Source organism: Rana temporaria, chromosome 5 (assembly GCF_905171775.1).
Source record: "Rana temporaria chromosome 5, aRanTem1.1, whole genome shotgun sequence".
Classification (NCBI taxonomy): domain Eukaryota; kingdom Metazoa; phylum Chordata; class Amphibia; order Anura; family Ranidae; genus Rana; species Rana temporaria.
Genome location: NC_053493.1, coordinates 286738485 through 286759967, shown reverse-complemented (window position 1 = coordinate 286759967; position 21483 = coordinate 286738485). Strand labels below are relative to the sequence as shown.

Here is a 21483-nt window from a genome sequence, read left to right as displayed (position 1 = left end):
TATTGACGACTATCAGCGATTTAGTGGCATTTACCACTAGGGGGCGCTGAAGGGGTTCAGTGTGACCTCATATGTGTTTCTAACTGTAGGGGGGCGGGGCTGGACGTGTGACGTCATTGATTGCCTTTCCCTATATCAGGGAACAGACGATCAATGACACCGCCACAGTGAAGAACATGAAGCTGTGTTTACACACAGCTCTCCTCGTTCTTCAGCTCCGGGGACCGATCGCAGGACTCCGGCGGCGATCGGGTCCCGCGGCCACGGAGCTTTGGGGCGCGCGCCTGCGACCCACGGCAGGGCACTTAGAGGACGTACAGGTACGTGCTTGTGCCCAGCTGTGCCATTCTGCCGACGTATATGTGCAGGAGGAGGTCCTTAAGTGGTTAAAGGGGTTGTAAAAGGTACAGTGTTTTTTGTTTTTTGTTTTTTTTTCTTCCTATATAGCTTAATTTACCTTAGTGCAGTCCTGCACTTACCTCATCCTTCCATTTTTGCTTTTATATTTCAATGTTTTTATTGAAGAAAAGAAACAATCAGCATACATAGGCCAGACAATTGCAGTTTCCAACAAAATAATTCAAGGCATTACATCATATCAATGCTTCGCATAGGAAGAGCAAAAATAAAACACAAACAGAACAAACCCCTATAGGAGCCTAGGTACCCTAACAAAAACAAACTCAAGTAGGGTTATATTCAAAAGGAAATACCAAATAAGACATAACCTTAAAAGCCAATAAGGCTCTAAAGTGACCTAGTGTAAATTAAAAACCAAATACGGTCAAATGTTAGTAAAAGAAGAGAGAGAGAGAAAAAAAAAGAGAGAAAGTAAAGGAGAGGGGGGAGAGTAGAAGAGGGTCAACCCAGAGATCATTGAGGAACCGAGATATATTGAATCCACGGATCCCAGACTTTCTCGAATTTTTCTGAATTATTATGAAGTATATGCGTGAGTTTGTCGTTTACCATAATCCAATTTACTTTGCTTTTAACATAATCCAGAGGGATACCCAATTGTTTCCACTGACAGGCTATCGCTATTCTTGCCGCTAACAAAATATATGTGATTAATTTCACAGATGTCTTGGGCACCTCATCAGGCAACCTGTGAAACAAGGCTATCTCGGGAGATCTACGAATATTCACCCCCGTTACTGAATGTATCAAATTAAATATCCTAATCCAGAACCTAGTCACCGATGATACATCGTCCCCAATTGTCCACAACCCCTAAAGCAATTAGGCGAAGCAGACGCGTGCATTTTGGCCACCCGAATCGGTACCAAATACCAACGTAAAAGTGTTTTATAGTTGGCTTCAATTAGCGTAGTATTGATGGAAACTTTAGATAAATTAAATGCTATGTCTTGCCAGTCAGCCAAATCAATTACAATATTCAGGTCTTTTTCCCACCGCTTCATATAGGGGAGCTTCGAATGTGGTTCAACAAGGGACGAGTAAACCGCAGATATCCGTCCTGACACTAACCCCCTCGTCCGGCAGCCCAACTCAAATGTTGTGAGCGCAAGTGGCTCAGTCACAAGATTAAGCTTACGTCTGATGAAAGAGACCCATTTTTGCTTTTAAATGTCCTTATTTCTTCAGAAAAATCCTCACATCCTGTTCTTCTGTCTGTAACTCCACACAGTAATGCAAGGCTTTCTCCCTGGTGTGGAGTGTCGTGCTTGCCCCCCTCCCTTGGACTACAGGAGAGTCGCGACACTCTCTACGTTGCAGATGGAGAAAGGAGCTGTGTGTTAGTGGGCGTCCTGACCAGGGCTGTGGAGTCGGTAGATAAATGTTCCGACTCCTCAGTTTTATGTACCTCCGACTCCCCGACTCCTCTGTATTAATATGCGAATGTATTTTATACATTCCTTGAGGGAAAGAAACGCAACCTACCACAGGACTACTGGCTGGGAAGACAACAGTCTACTGTATTGCACAGTTTAAGCAAAAGACAAACACAATGAAAACAATCAAGTGGCTGGATAGTAGCAGCAGGCATAAACATCAGGAACAGGATCTTTACCAGTTCAAAAATACAAACCACATTATTTGGTTGTTTTAGAACAAAAACAAAGCTTATCTATAACTAGACAATGCATTTCCTGAGGAAAATGCGAGTGGGAATGCTGAATAGCTGAATTGCTGAAGCCCGCACAAAAGCCATTCACCATAACCACTACACTATCTTTAGGACATACAAGCAGTGTTCCTTCAGTACTTATAAAGCCTAATATCACACAGCTCCTTTCTCTATCTGCAATATAGAGAGTGTCCTGACTTGCCTGGTCGCCCCTCCCCCCTCAAGAGGCTTTCTCCACATGAGGTGGGGGAGGAGGACTGCACTGAGGTAAGGAAAGCTATTTAGGGAATCAAAATACCATTAGAAACGCTTTTCATCCACACACAAAATCAGTTATCGAAGCCTTCAAACAAAACGTAATAAATCTACAACCGTACATGCGATCGATACAGCGACTTCACCGCTTGAAAGACACGGCCCTTGTGAACGCATCGAAATGAAATTTATGTTGTTAAACTTAAAATTGTGGCCATGCCAGCGATTTAGAAAAGAGCGTCTTTGTGTGTTTTGCAGGAACATTTTTAAAATTTTTAACATGAGAGTCAATGGGAAGGGTTTTGTCGCTCTTGTCCTTTAGAAGCTCCTGGAACTAAAAGTCAAATGGCTATCACAAAACTGATCACATTGCCTGAAACCAGACAACAATACCTACGTTTTGATATATAAATTGTGTATGACAAGTAGATCTTGTGGGCGTGAGAGCAATTTGTTTCCCCTTTTTTTAAAGATAATTTTATTTTTCAATGATCTGTGCTGTGCACATGACACGCTCTAAATCACTTCCATAGGATTACATTATAACCGATTACATTTTCTGAAAAAATCGCTAAACGTAAATTGCGTTTTCACAAAAACCGTAAAAGATATCAATCTGAAAAGTCATAGCCGGATAGCTGAATATTTTGTGACCGCTTTAAAGTTTGTTTGGTGTCTAAGTGAAAGTATGAAGGAGCTGAAACTTTTTGCAGGACGTGTGATTTGAAGCGGTAAAAAGCATGTTCTCATTGACTTCAATGTTAAAAAAAAGTGTCTAAAAGCTTAATATTTTAAAAAGTATAAATAGTACAAAAAAACTTGAAGTCCCATCGTTAGCTGAACGAGACGCACATTTCAATAGTTGAATGGTCTCAATAGCTGAAAGTATGCAGAAGTTACGCAGAGCCAAAAAACGTACGGAATAAAAATAATAAACGAATATCAATACTGGGAATGCTTATTAAAGCATTCCCACTAATGAACCAAAAACAAAATCTGTAAAACCTAGAAATGGTTTATATTCATCTTGAAATGTAGTTATAGGCTTAGCAAATGCAAATCAATTCAATGTAGAGTTCTAAGGAAGAGAATTGCCTCTGCCAGATCCTCTTTCATAGAGGCTCTTAAGTCAGACTTTATTATTTTAAGGGCTGAAAATAATCTTTCGACACTGACTTGGGTGGGTGGCATTGCAGTAACTATCCTGGCCACATCACTAACGATCTCTGGATAAACAAGGATGGCTTCTTCAACAGTAAGTTTTGATGAGCGATCATACTTTTCAACTTCTTTTAGTGCTTTATAAAACTCCTGTTTGGAATTTTTTTATTTGGACACTTACTGGTTCTCTAACATGCGTTCCCTGTAAAAGCAGAACACAACACTATGGAAAGTATAAGTATTGCAGCTCCTAATTGTGCGTTGCGTGCCATATAGTGAAGCACATGAAAAGCATGCTTCTTCACAGTCACTTAATGTGTTCGTTTTGCGGTTACGTGAGGCACTGCATGCATTGGTCTTTATTCTTACAGTAGAGAAGTCATTAATTATAACTTTTTGTGAATTGGGACATTTAAACTTGCTTTTTTTAATTCCAATCTAAATTTAGTCGGAGTCGGTGCATTGTTTTCCGACTCCAGGTACCCAAAATTTCCTCCGACTCCTCGACTCCGACTCCACAGCCCTGGTCCTGACTCTCCTGTAGTCCAAAGGAGGGGGCGAGCATGACACTCCACACCAGGGAGAAAGCCTTGCATTACTGTGTGGAGTTAGACAGGTAAAGGAAGCTATTTAGGGGAAAAAAATGTACCTTTACAACCCCTTTAAGATGATGATTTATTTCATGAATGATTTGGTCAGGACAGCAAAATGTTTTTGTTTTTTTTATAGGGTGTGCACTAAATGGGAAAGCCCAGCCACTGTCCATAGGGAAACCATTTCTTTTATGGATACCCAGGGGTTTAGGGAAACTTACCATCATGGAGAGTTGTTCGTACTATGACTTTTTTTTTATTTTTATATTTTTTACAATTATTTTTCTGCTTGGCGGTACTTATCCTTCAATAAACTAGGTGACCACCTACTATAATGCTAAAGCACTTAATAACTAAGGACTGCTTATTGATTCTATACTTAGAGGGAGATGATGTGAATTGTTTGCTTTAAAGCAGAAGTACAGCCAAAGCTTTTTTTAGCTATATTTGTATGGATCACAGGTGTTTGTTCTTTGTGCCCACAATGAGTTGAAGCCTGCTGACATCAGAGCCGGTCTAGGCTTTGGAAAGATCCCGCCCATATGCTAGGGATCCACCCTGCACCTGGCTCATCCTCTCAGTGACCTGCTGAGAGCGTGAGGAAGCCTCTTCTGCCCCCTTTACAGTCGAGCTCTCCATTGAGCACAGCAGGGAGCCAGTGACTGACAGTCCAGACTCTGCTCACAGCGGAGGGGAGAGCTGAGTAATAAGTGGTGTTTGATCACTCAGTTCTCACTACAGAGCTGGTGGGGGTTCAATGTTGAATCCACCTAGGTGAGTATGTTTGTTTTTTTGTTTGTTTGTTTGTTTGTTTTTTTCTTTTCTTTTTTTTTTTTTTTTTTTTTTTTTTAAGAAAGCCACAGTTCTTTTAAATACAAGTTATTTTATTTTTTCTAATGAACAGAAATATCTTTATGGTTCCCATATAAACTAATGTAAAAACATTAATGCTAAATGGTTATGATTTAAGGCCCCCTGAGGGCAGAAAAGTGTAAGCTGTTCTGTCTCTTGGATTGATTTAAAAAAAATAAATAAAAATTTTTTTTTTTTTTTGCCTATACTATATAAATAGATTTTTTACTGTGAAGGATCCGAGTGACAGATTGCATCTATTTAAAAAAGAAAAAAAAATGCCTAAATCGGTTGTAGCTGACTTTTTCTCATCATGAATGCGTGCATAATTTTTTTTTATTTTTTTACATCTTTTGTGTAAGGCGCTCAGTTTTGTATATTGTTATAATTATACACTTTTGGTCACAGCAAGGAAAATTGCTTGACTTAATAGCATCTCTGGAGATTTAAAAATATATTCTCTGGAGTACATATTACTGAATACAGTCTTATTTTGGTGTTGAAGAATTTATGCATGACGTGGTAAGATGAAAAGGATCAGGCACGAGCTGCTGTTTTTGATTGCATGGTCTTATGAAGTAAGTGCTGGAGCATGATGGTTAGTGAAAGTAGTGCTGCATAATATTGTGGTTTTTAGGAGATTCTCATTCTGTTTGTGGATTATACATTTGTCATAACAATCAACTTGAATAAAAAGGCCATTTACTTTACCGACTCGCTGTCGGATTGCTGGCTAAAATCTGTTTATTTTAAACAGTTTCAGTTCTACAGCCCCACTGGAATATAGAAGTTTTAAATGTACAGTATTTTTTGTGTTCTATTGTTGGAAGGTAGTCATTTTACTGTGTCATTAACCAGACATATTTTTAAATCTTTTAGCAATATCCACCAGCATCACATGCAAGTTTAGTTTCTAACAGTGAAGAAGACTATGAGCATGCCAAGAAAACTAAGGAGAGTGGCAAAGCCAAGATGCCCTTGGTAAGTGTTTGTCAATTATATGTGCTACTGCTAAAAAAAAAAAGATATACCGTATTTATATATGGTTCTGTTTCTATTGGACAGCAGTTGTTCGTGTTATGTCCTGATGTTCCTTGAACAACTACTTATATTTAGCCCATGCTTTGCAATGAAAATAACAGATTATTTATATAATTCGTTTTTTTTTTTTACATTCCTACCAGATATAATCTATTTTTTTTTTTTTTTTTTTGCCATTATAGTACTATATGTAATTAAAGCACATGCCCATTGGTCATCCTTTACCCATTACACCCCCCATACTACCACACAATATGTGGGAATAAATTGTGTTTTGCTCTTTACCTACATGGGCTTCCCTGGGAGCAGCTGGTATGTTTCTCAGCTAGATTAGCATCCGGGGCCCCTCCTTGGTACAGGAACAAGATGGCTTGGTTCCCTAAATCCTTCTGTGCCTGGCGCAGGCCATGTCTTTTTTTCTTTCAATAAATTTTTATTGGTATATATTAATACACAAACAATAAACAAAAGTAACCATCTGTTTTGTTCAGAAAACATGCAATTAATGAGCATACATTGGATTAGATAAATTCAGCAGGTAGTCTAAAATGGAACACCAGTCGAGTAAATAAGTAATAAATTAATTAAAAGGAATGTGCCTAACTGAACATGGAAAAAACATTACTCGTTGTTTAACACAATTTTAAAACATCAAGATGAATGCATTAGGAAGTTTATTATATAAACACAGTAAAGAGCAGCAGGGTAACCTCAAATGTTAGTATTAGTAATAAGCGACACAATGAGTCTTCAGAAAACTCAATGTGGAATAAAGGCAACCTCCCTTCATAGGAAAACACTAGCCACAATGTCCAAGTGTTATTTTCGTACCAATTTGTCCAGGGGGTCCATGTGTTTACGTGTTTAGGTAAGGTAAATAGTGACACAGCCATCACTCTCTCATATGTGCAATGAACATTGGTTAAGTCAATAGCTTCCAAAATACTAGGAGGACATGGATCTTTCCATTTTCTGGTTATCGAAAGTCTGGCAGCCATAAGTATATGAACTATCGAGCTCCTAAGATTCGCTGGAAAGTTTTCAATACCCAGAGAAAGCAAAGCCAAGGCGGGGTCCGGAATGATCCGCTTGTCAGATAAAGCAGATATGATTCCGAACACTTCCGCCCAATATTTCGTAAGCATAGGGCAGCCCCATAAAGTATGTAGAAGGTCACCTCTGAATCCGCATAATCTCCAGCACCTGTCCGACTGCTGTCCTCCAAATTTGGATACAACATCTGGGGTATAATACCACCTCAATGTGAATTTAACAGATAGTTCCCACAATGTGGTACAACTTGATGTTGATTGATTTAGCTTGCACGCGACACGCCATTGGTCATCCGTATATGTTTGACCTAGATCCTTTTCCCATTGAACATGCGAGGAGGTCTTTGAGAATCTCTGCTTTTCTTGGAGCAAATTATAGAAAACGGAGATACCTTTTTTTTCTGATTTCTAGCGAAGTTAAATAGGACCACAATATGGGATGTACTTGAGTAATGTTAACGTTCAATTTTCTTATACATTTCACTATGAGAGAATAATGAGTATGGCACCAACTAGGTATATTGAATTCAGATTGAATGACTTGGAAGGATTTAATCTCTCCCTTGAAGAAAAGGTCATGTATATGTTTAATACCATAATCACCCCAAATATCTAGTGGAACATGTTTCAGAACTAGACTCAATACATTCAGTGGAGCATGTACTGTAAGAGTAGAATCGGAGGGATCTACAGATTTTAGAACTTTAAGCCATGTAGCAATCGATAACTGCATTGTGGGGGGTAGATATGTGGGGATTTTTATCCCTAGCTCTGCACCAAACAGCCACAAATTAGCAGAGCCATGAACACAGAAGGAGGTTTCAATCCGACCCCATGCTGTAGTGGGATAAGGTTGAAACCATTCCTTTAGCTGGGACAGTATAGACGCCTGAAAGTAATCACGAAAATCGACATAGCCCACCCCTCCCCACTTTCTATGTTTGATCAATTTGTAGTGGGCGCACCTCGACTTTTTCCCATTCCAAATGTATTTGGAGAGGATTGATTGTAAAGATTTGAAGAAGTGAACCGGGATAGGTATGGGTAAACACCTGAACAAGTACAATATTTGAGGTAGATGCAACATTTTGAATGCCGATAGTCTGCCCCACCAAGACAATTCATGTTTACCTAATTTAGATAGGTCAATTTGCAGTTTCTTTTTAAGTGGAATAAAGTTTTGCGTGAACAGAGATCTAGTAGAACGGGTAAGAAGTATCCCTAGGTATGGAATACTAGTTTCTACCCATGAATATGGGAACTGAAGTTGGAGCAGGCTGTTAGACACAGCGTCAATACCTATATCCATGGCATAGGACTTGTTTTCATTAACTTTGTAAAATGAAATTTTACCAAACCAGTCCAAAATCCTTTGAACTTCTAGAAGAGAAGAAAATGGGGAAGAGAGCATTAAAATAATATCGTCTGCAAATAAACTAATTTTATGAGTGCTGTCGCCTATAGATATACCTGAAATCTTCGGATTGGATCTAATGTGTTCAGCTAGAGGTTCTATTAATAAATTAAATATCAAAGGGGATAATGGGCAGCCTTGCCTTGTGCCATTGGTGATATGGAATGGTTTAGACAGCATGCTAGAGCTGAAAACTCGCGCAATAGGATTAGAATACAGGGCGAGAATTGCTTTAAGAATAAAGCCCTCAAAACCAAATTCCTGCAAAGTAAGTAATAGATAGGTCCAATTTATCCTGTCAAACGCCTTCTCCGCATCCAATGATAGGAGCAGAGAAGGCGTTCCGGTAGCGTTGATATTGTGGATAACGTCAATCAACCTTCTGGTCGCGTCGGAAGACTGTCTACCTCTAGTGAAACCAGTTTGATCTAGATTAATTAAATTGGGGAGGATGTCTACAATTCTATTAGCAAGCATTTTAGCATAGATTTTCAAATCTACGTTTAGTAGTGAAATGGGGCGGAAGTTTTGTGGGGAAATTGGGTCTTTACCCGGTTTAGGCAGGGTAACAATAAGAGCAGACAACATTTCCTTTGGGAATGTAGAAACAGATGCAGAATGATTATACACCTCTCGTAGATGTGGTAGAAGTACTTGTTTAAATGTTTTAAAATATTCAATGGAATAGCCGTCCGGACCCGGTGCCTTCGCCCTAGGTAAAGAATCAATGGTAGAGAGAATCTCAAGACTATTAAAGGGGCAATTTAAAAGTGTAAGCTGGTCTATCGTTAATTTGGGTAATTTAACATGAGATAGGAACTTTTGAATCTCATCAGTGGAGGGTTGATGAATATTAGTATCTCTGGAGAGATTATATAAACCACTGTAGTAGGAACTGAATGAATCAGCAATAAGTTGGGGGTTAATAATTTTATCCTTCGAGATTGGGTCATAAAGATGAGAAATCTTCGTCTTTAGTCTATGGCCCTTAACTCTATTAGCCAAGAGTTTACCTGCCTTGTTATTGGCGACATAGGAACGTGCCTTCAACTTTCTGAGATTAGAATCATACGATTCCATTAGAACAGATCTCAGTTCATTTCTAAGTGCATATATCTTGGATTTAAGAAAGGTAGAGGGTTTAGATTTGTTTTCAGAGTCAGCATCTGCTAGTTTTTTGGTGAGTTCATCAATTTTAGATCTTATCTTTTTTGCCCGTGATCCAAGTTGAATGAATAGACCACGAACGAAGGCCTTATGAGTATTCCATACTACTACAGGATCGGATACGGAACCTTTGTTGTCCGAGAAGAATTCGGTCAATTTTTGAGATATATATTGTATATTATCGGGATGTTGTAATAAATAATTATTAACGCGCCATAAATAAGATTTGTTTTTAGAATTAACATTCTTTAGCTTAATGCTGATCGGTGCATGATCCGACCACGTAGCAGTATGGATGTGAGACTCTAAAACATTTTGAAGTAACCATTTGTCGGAAATGAATAGATCAATACGAGAGTATGTGTTGTGGCGCGGGGAGTGGAAAGTGTAGTCTCTCTCAGACGCGTGGCAGCATCTCCAGATGTCATATAACTCATTTTCTGCCATAAAGGCAGCAAGAGGGGAAGCAAACCTTTTAACATTTGAGGAGGAATCAACGTGTATGTCAGGTACTAAGTTGAAGTCGCCACAAATCAAAAGATTACCTTTCTGCATGTCTATAATTTTGTTCATAGTTGCCTTGTGGAATTTCATTTGGCCAAAAAACCTGCCTTCAGGATCAGCATATTCATTTAAAAGATTGAAAGCCACTGTATCTCTAACAGCAATTAACACACCTCTCTGCTTTCGAGTATAGTCCGCCTTGAAAATATGAGGATAAGAGTTATGTCGACATTGAGGAGCATTATCTTTTACAAAGTGCGTTTCTTGTAGGCAAAGAACATCGCAGTTGGAAGACAGCGCAGTTTTCCACACTGAGGCCCTCTTAGCCGGGTGATTTAAACCATTAGTATTTATAGAGAGAAAATTGATAGACATTTTGTAGCGGTGGGTATGTGCAATGTGAGTGATACTTACAGAAAGGGATTACCTCTAGGCGATATGGATCAGTGAAAATTGAAAGATGTCCAGAAGTATGCACTGTCAGGGAACACGGAATCAACCAGTCGTTCTGTGACAGCTGCAAATAAAAACTAAAACAGAAACAAAATCAAAACAAGAAACAAAATAACAAAATAAAACAAAACAAAATAATCCCAAACCAAACAAAACAAAATAGCCAAAATATTTGGAATGGCAACAAATCAAAATAGTGAGATTGCTAGCATATGTATATGAAACAAATCGCTATTATGTGTACTAGGGATATGAACCTGGTACAAGCAATGCAATGACAAAGGTCGGGTGAAAACTATAACCGACCAAGAGGAGAGGTAATGTTCAACAGGCAAGGGTAATATAAAAGTAATATGTCAGATACTAGGGGGATGTACTGACAGCAGAGGAATTTTGCAAATGACTATAGCAATATATAAGAAAAAGGAAATACACCAAAGGGAAAATACAATAGTTTCTCATCTTCCTCTGTTCAAACGATATCCATCGAGATGATTGACTAGGCCCAATTCAGGAGCACTTCTTCCATCTTTAGAGGAAAGAGATGGGGTAATACCCCAAGAACGAAGCAATTGCAGACCATCTTTAGGGTTGGACACGATGATGGTTGACCCATTATGGGTGATTATCAGAGTAGCAGGATGCTTCCATTTATATTGAATTTTGTGATCGCTCAATGCCTTGGTAGTAGATTTAAGTTGCCTTCTCAAATGCAGAGTATATTGCGACAGGTCTGCGTAAAGATGGATGTCTTTATATGGACCAGGAAGTACTGAAAGGATCCTAGCTTTTGCCAATAGTTTTTCTTTTGTGGGATAAAAATGGATCTTCATTAGGACGTCTCTAGGAATAGCTGGGTCCATATTTTTAGGTTTGGGAATGCGGTGGATCCTATCTATCATTCTTTCCATTTGGGAAACTTCCGGCAGCAAATTGGCAATTAAATCGTCCGCATATTTGGTTAAACCATCAGGGGGAACGTTTTCAGGGACCCCTCGCAGTTTAACATTGTTTCTCCTTGAACGGTCCTCAAGGTCTGCGAGTTTGGCTTTAATTTTGTCGTTATCGTATGACAGGTCTCTATAAGCGTCCATAAGACCATTAACTGTGTCAGACTGATCGTCCATTTTATTTTCAACAGTGACGACCCTGTCATTTAGACCTCTCAATTCAGTAGAGAATGAATTCATCATTAATGAGAAGCTAGACATAAGAGATGATTGTAGCGAGACAAGCATATTTTTCATAGTAGTGTCTAATACCGGTTGTCCCACAGTGGGATAGTTTGTTATTAGAGATGCGTCACAGGGGTTAGCTGAGGTATGCTGTATGGGTGACATACCTGGGATCAGATTAGGAGCTGCGTCATCGATCCTCCTCCGCGATTTAGCAGGGCTGTGAGATGAAGGGCTAATTGAGGGGGAGCCTCTAACAATGGACACTTGTTTGACATCCTGCCATGGAGTTCCCTCTTCATCAGGCAGATCAGAGTACGATGCAGGCATCTGACACACAGCCGCGGCATCTACGCCATCGTTCAGCCCTGATCCTGCTGCACCCGGCATCTCTAATAAATCTGTAAGTTTTTTGTTGTTCCCCTTCTCCTTCTTCTTCCGCGGAAACATCGAGTATGTTCCGCGGGCAAATACCGACAATCACCGACAGTTTTTGTAGCTTAAAACGAGCGTCTTGCCGCTATATCCCCGGTTCTCCGACGGAGCTCTCTGCTCAAGCGGCCATCACGATCGCCTGCAAGCCACGCCCCCGCGCAGGCCATGTCTTGAAGCGGCACAAAACCTTGTCAGGGACCAGGACGTGCAGCGGTGGTTGTCTGAGTTTCTAGGTGTATGCACTGTAGGAGTTCACAAGGTAGCTGCGTTGGGTGTGACCTTGCTGTCTTCTTGTTTGACCGGATGATGCCCAATAGTAATCCCAGCTGGGAGAAAGTCCTTTCTGGGGCGCAGGAGGCTCTTGTTCCAAGCCTTATTCTTGTCAATCCCTGTTCGGGTAAAGTCCTATGCAGGCACCAGAGGCTGTGGTTCCAAACCTTATTCTCGGTACATGGGAAGGGCCAGTTGGTGCCTAAATGGCGGTTCCTTCCAGCAGTGGCTGTCAAGACACTACAGGTGGAGGAGCAAATGCTGCATTTTGGATTCTTCACTGCATGCTACAGTTTAGGCAAATACAGGTAAGCTAGAGGTTGCTGTACCTACTTGCTGTGTGTGTTCTAGGTTTTCGCCTAGCCTGTAATCTGTCACCTAGGGCCTCTTGATGTTGGGCTTAATTTGATGGGGTACTGTTGGACTCTCCCTATTCAAGGCTCCTTAGAGGGAGTTTGAGGGTCCTTTTTTTCCCTCCCCTTTTTCTACTGGGTTATTTTAGAATTGAGCTTCTGAGAGAGGAGGCGGCATCTGTCAGGGCTGTCAGCTGTGGGGGTTCCTCAGAACATAGATCTTGTGAGGATTTACTTGGCCCCACTACACCTTCCCAGCTGAATTCCATCTAGTATGTCCAGCAAAAGGGAATTTCCTAATTTAAGGGGAAGAGGATGATTCTTTATGTGAGTATAGTTGCTAAATCCCCAACAATACTGGAAGTGTCTGTTTTTGTATAAAGCCTTAAATATATAAAAAATATACTTTGCGCTTACCCTAAGAACAAAAATGTATATACTTGGAGGTGCTGCCACTTATAAAGCCAAAATACTCAGCTTATAGCATATTAAACAATTAGGTAAGTACGTAACCTAAGCAACTTTTATGGCACAAAATTTATATAAATCTCAAAACATAGTCAAATCAACCCCAAGTCAGGAAAAATTTGTAAAAAAAATATATATGTTTATTTATATGTTCAAGTGCTATTGAAAATGAAAAGTGGTTCACAAGATGCTCTTTCTCACATATAATATACGCCTTTTACCAAAAAGGCTAAATCTCAAATTATAGAGATCTTACTCGCTCACACAATGTTTAGCCAGCAGGGATATTCCACTCCTCTGGCTCCTGTGAGTACTCCTTCCTGCTAATCCTATTGCTCCACTCAATAAATCTTTCTAATATCCTCAATGTTTATGCAGACCATCTCTGTAGGGATTCTCTCGATTCTAAAAAGTCACATTTCCCAGTCCAATGTGAATATTTAAGTTCTTTCAAGTTACCCCCCCCCCCCCAAAAGAGAAGTTGGGGGGGTTTACAGGTACATTCTTGAGGTACATATGCTTTCTCTGGATTCTGGTGTTCCCAGGTTATGCTTATACAATCCAACTGAAGAAGTTGCAAGGCAGGCAAGGAGCTCAGAGGTAAATGCATAGTTGTACCCAGTACTTACAGCTTCTACACAGATTGAGTAAACACTGAGGTGTCACTCTCTAGGGGCCTGGATCTGTCAGACCAATTTTTTTTAATCAGTGAGATAAGTGGGTCAGCCAGAAGCAAATCGTACAACAATCTTTAACCATAGGTTATTAAATGTAGATTTTATTAATTTAAGATTATGTCGATTTTATTTTTTTACATGTACTATATTAAAAAAAAAAAAGCTACAGGTCGTGTTAAAATGTCACATTTTAGGACCTCTAACTGAATACATTTTTCAATTATTATTTATTTCTTCTTTTACTTCCAGGGAACTCTAAGTAAATCTGAATGGGAAGCTACAAGTAAGTCATTAAATACTGTACATAACATAAACTGATTGTGATACATGTCCTGGGTTGCACTAACCAAATGAAAAACCTAACATGTCCTTTATTAGACTGTTTCTCTTGTGGGTTTCCAACCCTCTGAGCCAGTACAAGTTTCTGTTAACAGTTGCAACTCTCGGGTTCAAGAAAACATGAACCTGTGCAATTAAAGCTGAGCATATGGCAAAAGCATGGATAAGCATGGGTTGCCAAGTGCAAAACCTTCATGTCAGGTGGGACAAAACGCACTATTGGTGTTTTTGATTGGCTTCGCCCCTTCTAAGGCTTGCTATTGGTCAGTAAGCCCACCTGTCATAATTTAAAGGGGTTGTAAAGGTGTTTTTTATTTTCTAAATAGGTTCCTTTTAAGCTAGTGCATTGTTGGTTCACTTTTTCTTTTTCCTTCGATTTCCCTTCCTTGTGTTTTTTTTTCTTTGTCTGAATTTCTCACTTCGTGTTTCTCCTCGGTAAGCTTGCCCCATCATCCGAGCCATTCTGGCTGGGGGTTAGCATGCTAGCCACCTCCCTTGGAACTACATCCCTGCGAGGAAATGCTGTGAACACAGCATCTCCCCACATTTAAAAGATAAGCACCTAGCTTAAGGTGCCTTTTTTTTCTTTGAATCTAATGTTATTTTCACTGCAGGCAATTACTTTACTTTTAACTATAGAGAAAAAAAAATTCTCATTGTCCATGGACGAACACAGCTCTTTAAATTTTGACAATGGGTTATGTTCCCTGTTTACAGGAGAGGACTAGACAGAAACATGTTAGATAATTAAATACATGTTACATTAACAGAGTTGAACAGCCCTGCCAGACATAACCCTCCTCACTGCAGCATGCAGCCTCAGTTTCGTTCTGCCTAGCAAGGAGAAGGACGTATGGCTCCCTTTGGGCCCAGTGCCCAGAGGGGAAATTTAATTTTACTTTTTTCTTGAATCTTCTTTCAACTGTCGGCTGAGACAGGCTGGATAATATAGATCCTTGTAGTCTACTCAGTCCGACCAGGAAGCGTGGGCACACATTTGCAAAGAGGCTGGGTCTGCCACGCCATACCCCATGACTCCTGGGGTGGCTGGTGAGCTTTGCTCCGAGGTTCACATATGACTGGGCTGTGGTGTTGTCTAACTCACAGTGGGCCGGGCCGACAGCTACCTCTATTGCGGTTGTCGTTTTGTCAGTAATGCGTCAGCGAGTCCTCGCTCGGACGGGTAAGGCATTTTGCCGCCATCTGGCCGGCGCTGGCGCCATTTTTTGGAAAGGGTTTTTCAATTACATTGAGAACGCCCGTTGGTGGCCATTTTGTCGTAGCCGCACTATGGCGCAGCTTACATTGCGGTCGGCCATTTTCCTGTGGCCTCGTTCTGAACGCTCGTCGGCCATCTTAGAGTAGTCCTGACCCCTAGTGCTGTATACGGCGCACACAGGTCCCTGCAGATGCCGCACAGTTACCTCACGGTTCTTTTCCTCTCACACGCCGTGTGCTGAGAGCGGACGGCAGCGCTGGGCAGTCTCCTCCTGACATGAGTCCCCTGGGTACCCCTGGTCAGCGCAGAAAGTGGGTGAGATGCCCTGAATAGGGCTCTAGGAGATTCTGTTTATTTGTAAGGACAGGTGTGCATACACCTACATACTATACATACACACCATGTAAATATTAATATTTGGAGTCAGTATCTGGGTCCTTCCCCCAACATTCTGGTGGTGACAGCAGGTGTTAGCACCTGGGATTCCCACAGAGGTTTCATTGTTAGTCCTGGACACGTTTGTGCCAGGGTGGGGGTGGACTGTGGACGGGCGGTAAAAGAGTGCCCCCTTCCCCCGTTATCCCCTGGGGACTGCTCTGTTATGAAGCCATGGACCAGGTACCTGGGTAAAAAAAAAGCAGGATAAGGCATTTATGGGTGCGCTTCTCACTGCTGCAAGGGACTCTTAAGCTGGATAGTGCAGCTGGGTTTCCGCCAAGGGCTCGGCCTTTTTTGGATCGCACAAATCAGACCGCTCTGTGTAGGTTTTTTCCTTCTGTGCCCTTCTTTGATAATTTCTAAGCGGAATGAAAAATACCACTGAGGGCTTTTGTCCCTCACCACCGGGCGGTTCAGTGCCCCTTTGAGGAGAGCCTTTTCAAAAGGTGGGCTTCTTTTCCGGTGGTGGACCCTCCGGGTGTCATGTATTGGTGACCATTCTCCCTATTGCAGGGAACCCCCGCTTGTATGGATTTGACTGATAGAAGATCCGAAGTACTGACCCATTCCATGTTTACCATGCTGGGGTCTGACTTGCGGCCTATTGTGGCCACTACTCTAGGGTCTCAGTCACTCACGGAGTGAGCATTTTGCACCAGACAGTGAAGGAGCACCAACTCTCTCCCGAAGTTATTAGGCTAGCGGACCAGCTGGTCCAGGGCCTCGTATAGGTCTGTGATGCTTCATTGATTGCTGCGCCCTTGTTTTCCAGGGCTCCTGTTTCAGAATGGTTTTATGCACACGGTGGTGTAGTGGTTAACTCCATTACTTGGCAGCAAGAGAATCATTGGTTCGAATCCGGACACTGACGCCATCCTGCCTGGAGCTTGCATTGTCGCTCCCTGTGTCTGCGTGGGTTTTCTCCGCGTACTCCGGTTTCCTCCAAAGGCATGTGTGCATACACCTACATAATATACATGCACACAATGTGTGTGTATTATTTATGGGCAATCCTCCCAGGCCGTCAAAGGCCCAGCTGGGGGACTAATCTGTCCCTGGGTGCATAAGCCGATCATGCCGGCACCCAAATCCTGCCAATGCATGTAGCCTTCCCTCCCTGTCTCTAGGTGGGTGGGGCGCCTTGCAGGTTCACAATTCAGTGAAACCTCCCTGCTCTCCGACCAGTGGGTCTGCGAGGTGGTCTCTTCGGAGTACTAGAGAGTTTCCTCCTATCCACAGAACAAAGTTCTTTCCTCGTGTCTTCCTCTCCCGGCCCGTCGGTCTGCCTTGGGCCGTGTGGGACTTGCTAAGCTTCGGGGTAATTTTACCTTTCCTGCAGGACGAGAGGTTTTCTATGGGCCTCAGGCCCTGAATACCTTTGAAGGTCGGGTTCCACACTCGGGTTTTCCAGGGGAAATACTGTCCAGGTGGTAATAATCTCTTGTCTCTGAAGTCATCAGATTTCGGTGCGCAACCTAGTCAGTCTCTCTGAGTTGGTGATGGAGATCCCCGACTCTTCGGTCCGGGCAGTTGTTTCTTCCTTCCAGTAGTTGGTGTTTACAACGGATGCCAGCCTCACGGCTTGTGGGGGCACCTGGGGGGTCCAGTCGGCCCTGAGTCGCTGGACTTGTGTGGACCTACGGCCACACCTCCCTGAATGTGCCCGCTCTCATCTGGTCTCGGTAGCTACCCAGGGTCGGGCCTGGCTAGTGCCTGGGTGGGAGACCGCCTGGGTATACCAGCTGCTGTCTACCGTTCATTGTCCTACTATTTTAGGCGATCAGGCTATGCTTTTCCTTGTGGTCGAGGAGGTTGCAAGGTCGTCCGATCAGGTTTCAGCTGGACAACGCCACAGTTGTGGCTTCGGTCTACCATCCGGTATACCGGCAGGCGGACTACTGGAGTCGCCAGATGCAGGACCAGGGCGACTGGTCTTTGTGCTTGGGGTGTTAAGGCTCCCGTTTCGGAGTTTGACTCTTTGTGTCAGTGTCTGGTCCACAAAAGGGCCTGACGGTGTCGTCGACCACCATTTCTCGGTGGATGAGGCAGGCTGTCATACAGGCCTATTCTCTTAAGGGGTGGGCCCCCCTTTCTGGTCACGGCACTTTCTACCAGGGCAATTTGTGCTTCCTAAGTCTAAGCTCAGGTCAGTTTCTAACAGGGTACTCCTATGTGTTCACCTAAACAAATGGGCCGTACTTGTATATTTTTTAATATTTTTATAAGCAGTCTATCTTTTCACATGGCAGCAGGCTCCCATAGCGGCTACAAAGTAGGATGTGGACCTAAACAGAAGCATTATCCCAGAGAAGCTCTACAAAAGAGGTTCTACAAAGTCTCCGGTCCCTGTTCCCTTAAAGCTTGTTTTACAGCACAGTGCTTGTGCTGGGTAATTTGGCCCCTTCTATCACCTAATAAACCGGCTGATTCTGCCTGGCTATACCCTCCCCCCTGTAAACTGAACACGGTATATCGTTACTGCTGAGCCCTGATCAGTTTATGTGCCTCATCTGCAGCCCTGCTCCCTGCTCTCCTGTCTTTTTTTTTTTTTTTTTTTCTGTTGTCCTCCTTGCCTCCCTCCCCTGCCTGTCAGCTAGTCTGTGCCACTATGTGCCCCCCTCCCCCTAAAATTTATTTTCAGTCTTATCTGGAGAATCTGTGATACTGTTTTCACATGCACACAATGACCACTCTTTGTCATAAATTCCTGCAATTGCTTCAGCAGAGTTCCTGTAGGTCTCTTGGTAGCATCTGAACAGTTTCCTCCTGGCTTTCATCCCATTTGGAGAGACATAATGATCCAGGGAGGGTCTGTGTTGTACCAGATACCTTCCACTACTACTTAATAAATTCACTGTGCTTCTAGACCTTTATAAAGCCTTTGATTTTTTTGGATCCGTCTCCTGATTTGTACCTATCCACAACATTATCCCAGAGATTGATGTTGCCTTGCCACCCATATCTGATTTGCTTCAGTTGCTCTATTAGGGACTGAAATGCTCCAGGAAAGCTCTCCATGCTGAGCTAATCAAAATGACCACAGCTGATCACAGTTGAGTCAATTGGCTTTGTGTGCAGTTGGGAAGGTTTTTTAGCTACATCTGATTTGCGATTCCAAGTCCTTTTTTGGGAGGGGGTGATCCCTTTTCCAACTCCATAAATTATTTTCTGACATGTTGGTGTTGTCTTTCACTTTGGATGTTATAAGTTGCGCTGAGTAAATGCAGCTGGATAAAACAAAGCTGTGACTTTCTTCATTTCAGACTGAAAATCAACAAAATGCATCTTGTATATTTTATATTAAGTGTAACGCGTACATATTTGTTTACCATCTTTAAATTTTAAATCGTGTGTTTTTCTTTTTTTTCAGGTATATATTTATTATTTGCATTCGAAAAACAGGCTTGAATGAAATTGCTGCGGACAATCTGCCAACTTGTCATATTTTAATTTCTTCAAGTGTTGTGCGTGTTAGTATATATATTTTTGTTACGGTTTTTGTGCATGGAAGTAATACATGCTGAAAATATTTACTTCAAATTAATGTGCCAGTTGCAAGTGCCCGTCTGTGACAGGCTTTTTGTTTGTGTAAATAAGACCAGGAACTATTTTTTGTATAAATATTTTAATCTTTGTATGCTTTGTATGCATACTGTTGGGAGACTATTTCCAGACCAAGGATTAGAAATATTTTTTTAATTTTTTTTGTGTTTAAAAGGAAAAATTTTCTGAGATTGAAAGGACTATGCCTGTCACAGCAGCAACAGTTACATTTAATTGAAGAGAAAAGATAATGCTATTATGTATCTAAATAAACATCCGAAACAAGCCTTTTGTATCTACCATTATTCTGTTTTAAAATGTATAATTTAAATAATCAAATCCCTCTTTTTATACCCTATATTTTGATGTTCTTATGATGAAAGAGCCATACAAATTTCTCTGTGCCGAACTGCTTACAGAATTGCTAGTTTATAACAAATATATGATACAACTGTATGCTCTTGGATAACTGCTTCTATTTACCAAGTACTAATTAGGTGGTGATGTATGCAAACCATGGATTCTTGGCTTCTGCTTACTCTTTGTATTGTAGAATATGAATGAACATCACAAAATACGTGTGTAAAAACCTGTGTGTGTATAAATTAATAGTGGTAGCACACATGCCACTTTATTAGGTATGCATGTCCAATTGCTTGGTAACACAAATTGCAGCAACTCAATGCATTTAGGCATCTAGACGTGGTGAATAAGACTTGCTGAAGTTCAAGTTGAGCCTCAGAATGGGGAGGAAATTCGATTTAAGTGACTTTCAACATGGCTCCTAGCGCCAGACGGGTTGGTCTTGGTATTTCAAAAACTTCTGCACACACACACACACACACAAAACCATCTCTAGGGTTTAGAGAATGGTCCAAAAAAGAAAATATGCAGTGAGGGCAGTTGTGTGGACGAAATCCTTGTTGAGGTCCGAGGAGAATTAGCAGACTGCTTCGAGATAATAAAAAGGCAACAGTAACTCAAATAACCGCTTGTTACAACCAAGATATGCAGAATACCATCTCTGAATGCACAACCCATTGAAAACCTTAAAGCAGATGGGCTACAGCAGAAGACCACACCAGGTGCCACTCCTGTCAGCTAAGAACAGAAAACTGAGGCTACAATATGCACAGGCTCACTAAAATTGGACAATAGAAGATTGAAAAAATGTTGCCTGGTCTGAGTCCTGATTTTCATCTGCAACATTCAGATGGCGGGCTCAGAATTTGGCATAAACAACATGAAATCATGGATCCCCTCCTGCCTTGTATCAATGGTTCAGGCTGGTGTCGGTGTGGGGAATGTTTTTATTGGTATTTGGGTCCCTTGGTACCAATTGAGCATTGTTAAAATACCACGGCCTACCTGAGTATTGTTGCTGACCATGTTCATCCCTTAATGCTTACAGTGTACCCTTCTGATGGCTCCTTCCAGCAGGATAATGCACTAGGTCACAAAGCTCAAATCATCTCACCACTGGTTTCTTGAACATGACAATGGGGGTGTTTTATGAAAGGCAAATCCACTTTGCATTACAAGTGCAAAGGGCACATGAAATTGCACTGAAAGTGCAGTCACTTTAAATCTGAGGGGTAGATCTGAAATGAGAGGAAGCTCTGCTGATTATCCAATAGTGTGCGAGCTAAAATGCTGTTTTTTTATTTTTCTTGTCCCCCTCGGATCTACAGCGACTGCACTACAAGAGCAAATTGCACTGAAACTGCCTTCCTTCAGTAAATAACCCTCAATGAGTTCACTGTACTCCAGTGGCCTTCACAGTCACCAGATCTCAATCTACAATAGAGCAGCTTTTGTGGTGCAGTTCAACGGAATGCTCGCATCATGGATGAGCAGCTGACAAATCTGCAGCAACTGTGTGATGCCATGTCAATATGGACCAAAATCTCTGAGGAATGTTTCCAACATCTTGTTGAATCTATGCCACGAAGAATGAAGGCAAAAGGGGGTCCAAAAACCTG

The 21483-nt window shown here is 41.7% G+C and overlaps 1 protein-coding gene across 4 annotated transcripts in view; it reads left to right on the top strand.

Moving 5' to 3' along the window:
• Positions 1-19788, top strand: part of RNMT (RNA guanine-7 methyltransferase) — a 68046-nt gene extending 48258 nt beyond the window's left edge. For all 4 annotated transcript variants that reach the window (XM_040353918.1, XM_040353917.1, XM_040353915.1 and 1 more), the window contains 3 exons: positions 5833-5934; positions 14212-14245; positions 19329-19788. In XM_040353918.1, coding sequence (XP_040209852.1) covers positions 5833-5934; positions 14212-14245; positions 19329-19366 — 174 coding nt within the window. In that variant the 3' untranslated portion in view covers positions 19367-19788. The remainder of the gene's footprint in view (positions 1-5832; positions 5935-14211; positions 14246-19328) is intronic.
• Positions 19789-21483: the final 1695 nt, after the last annotated feature.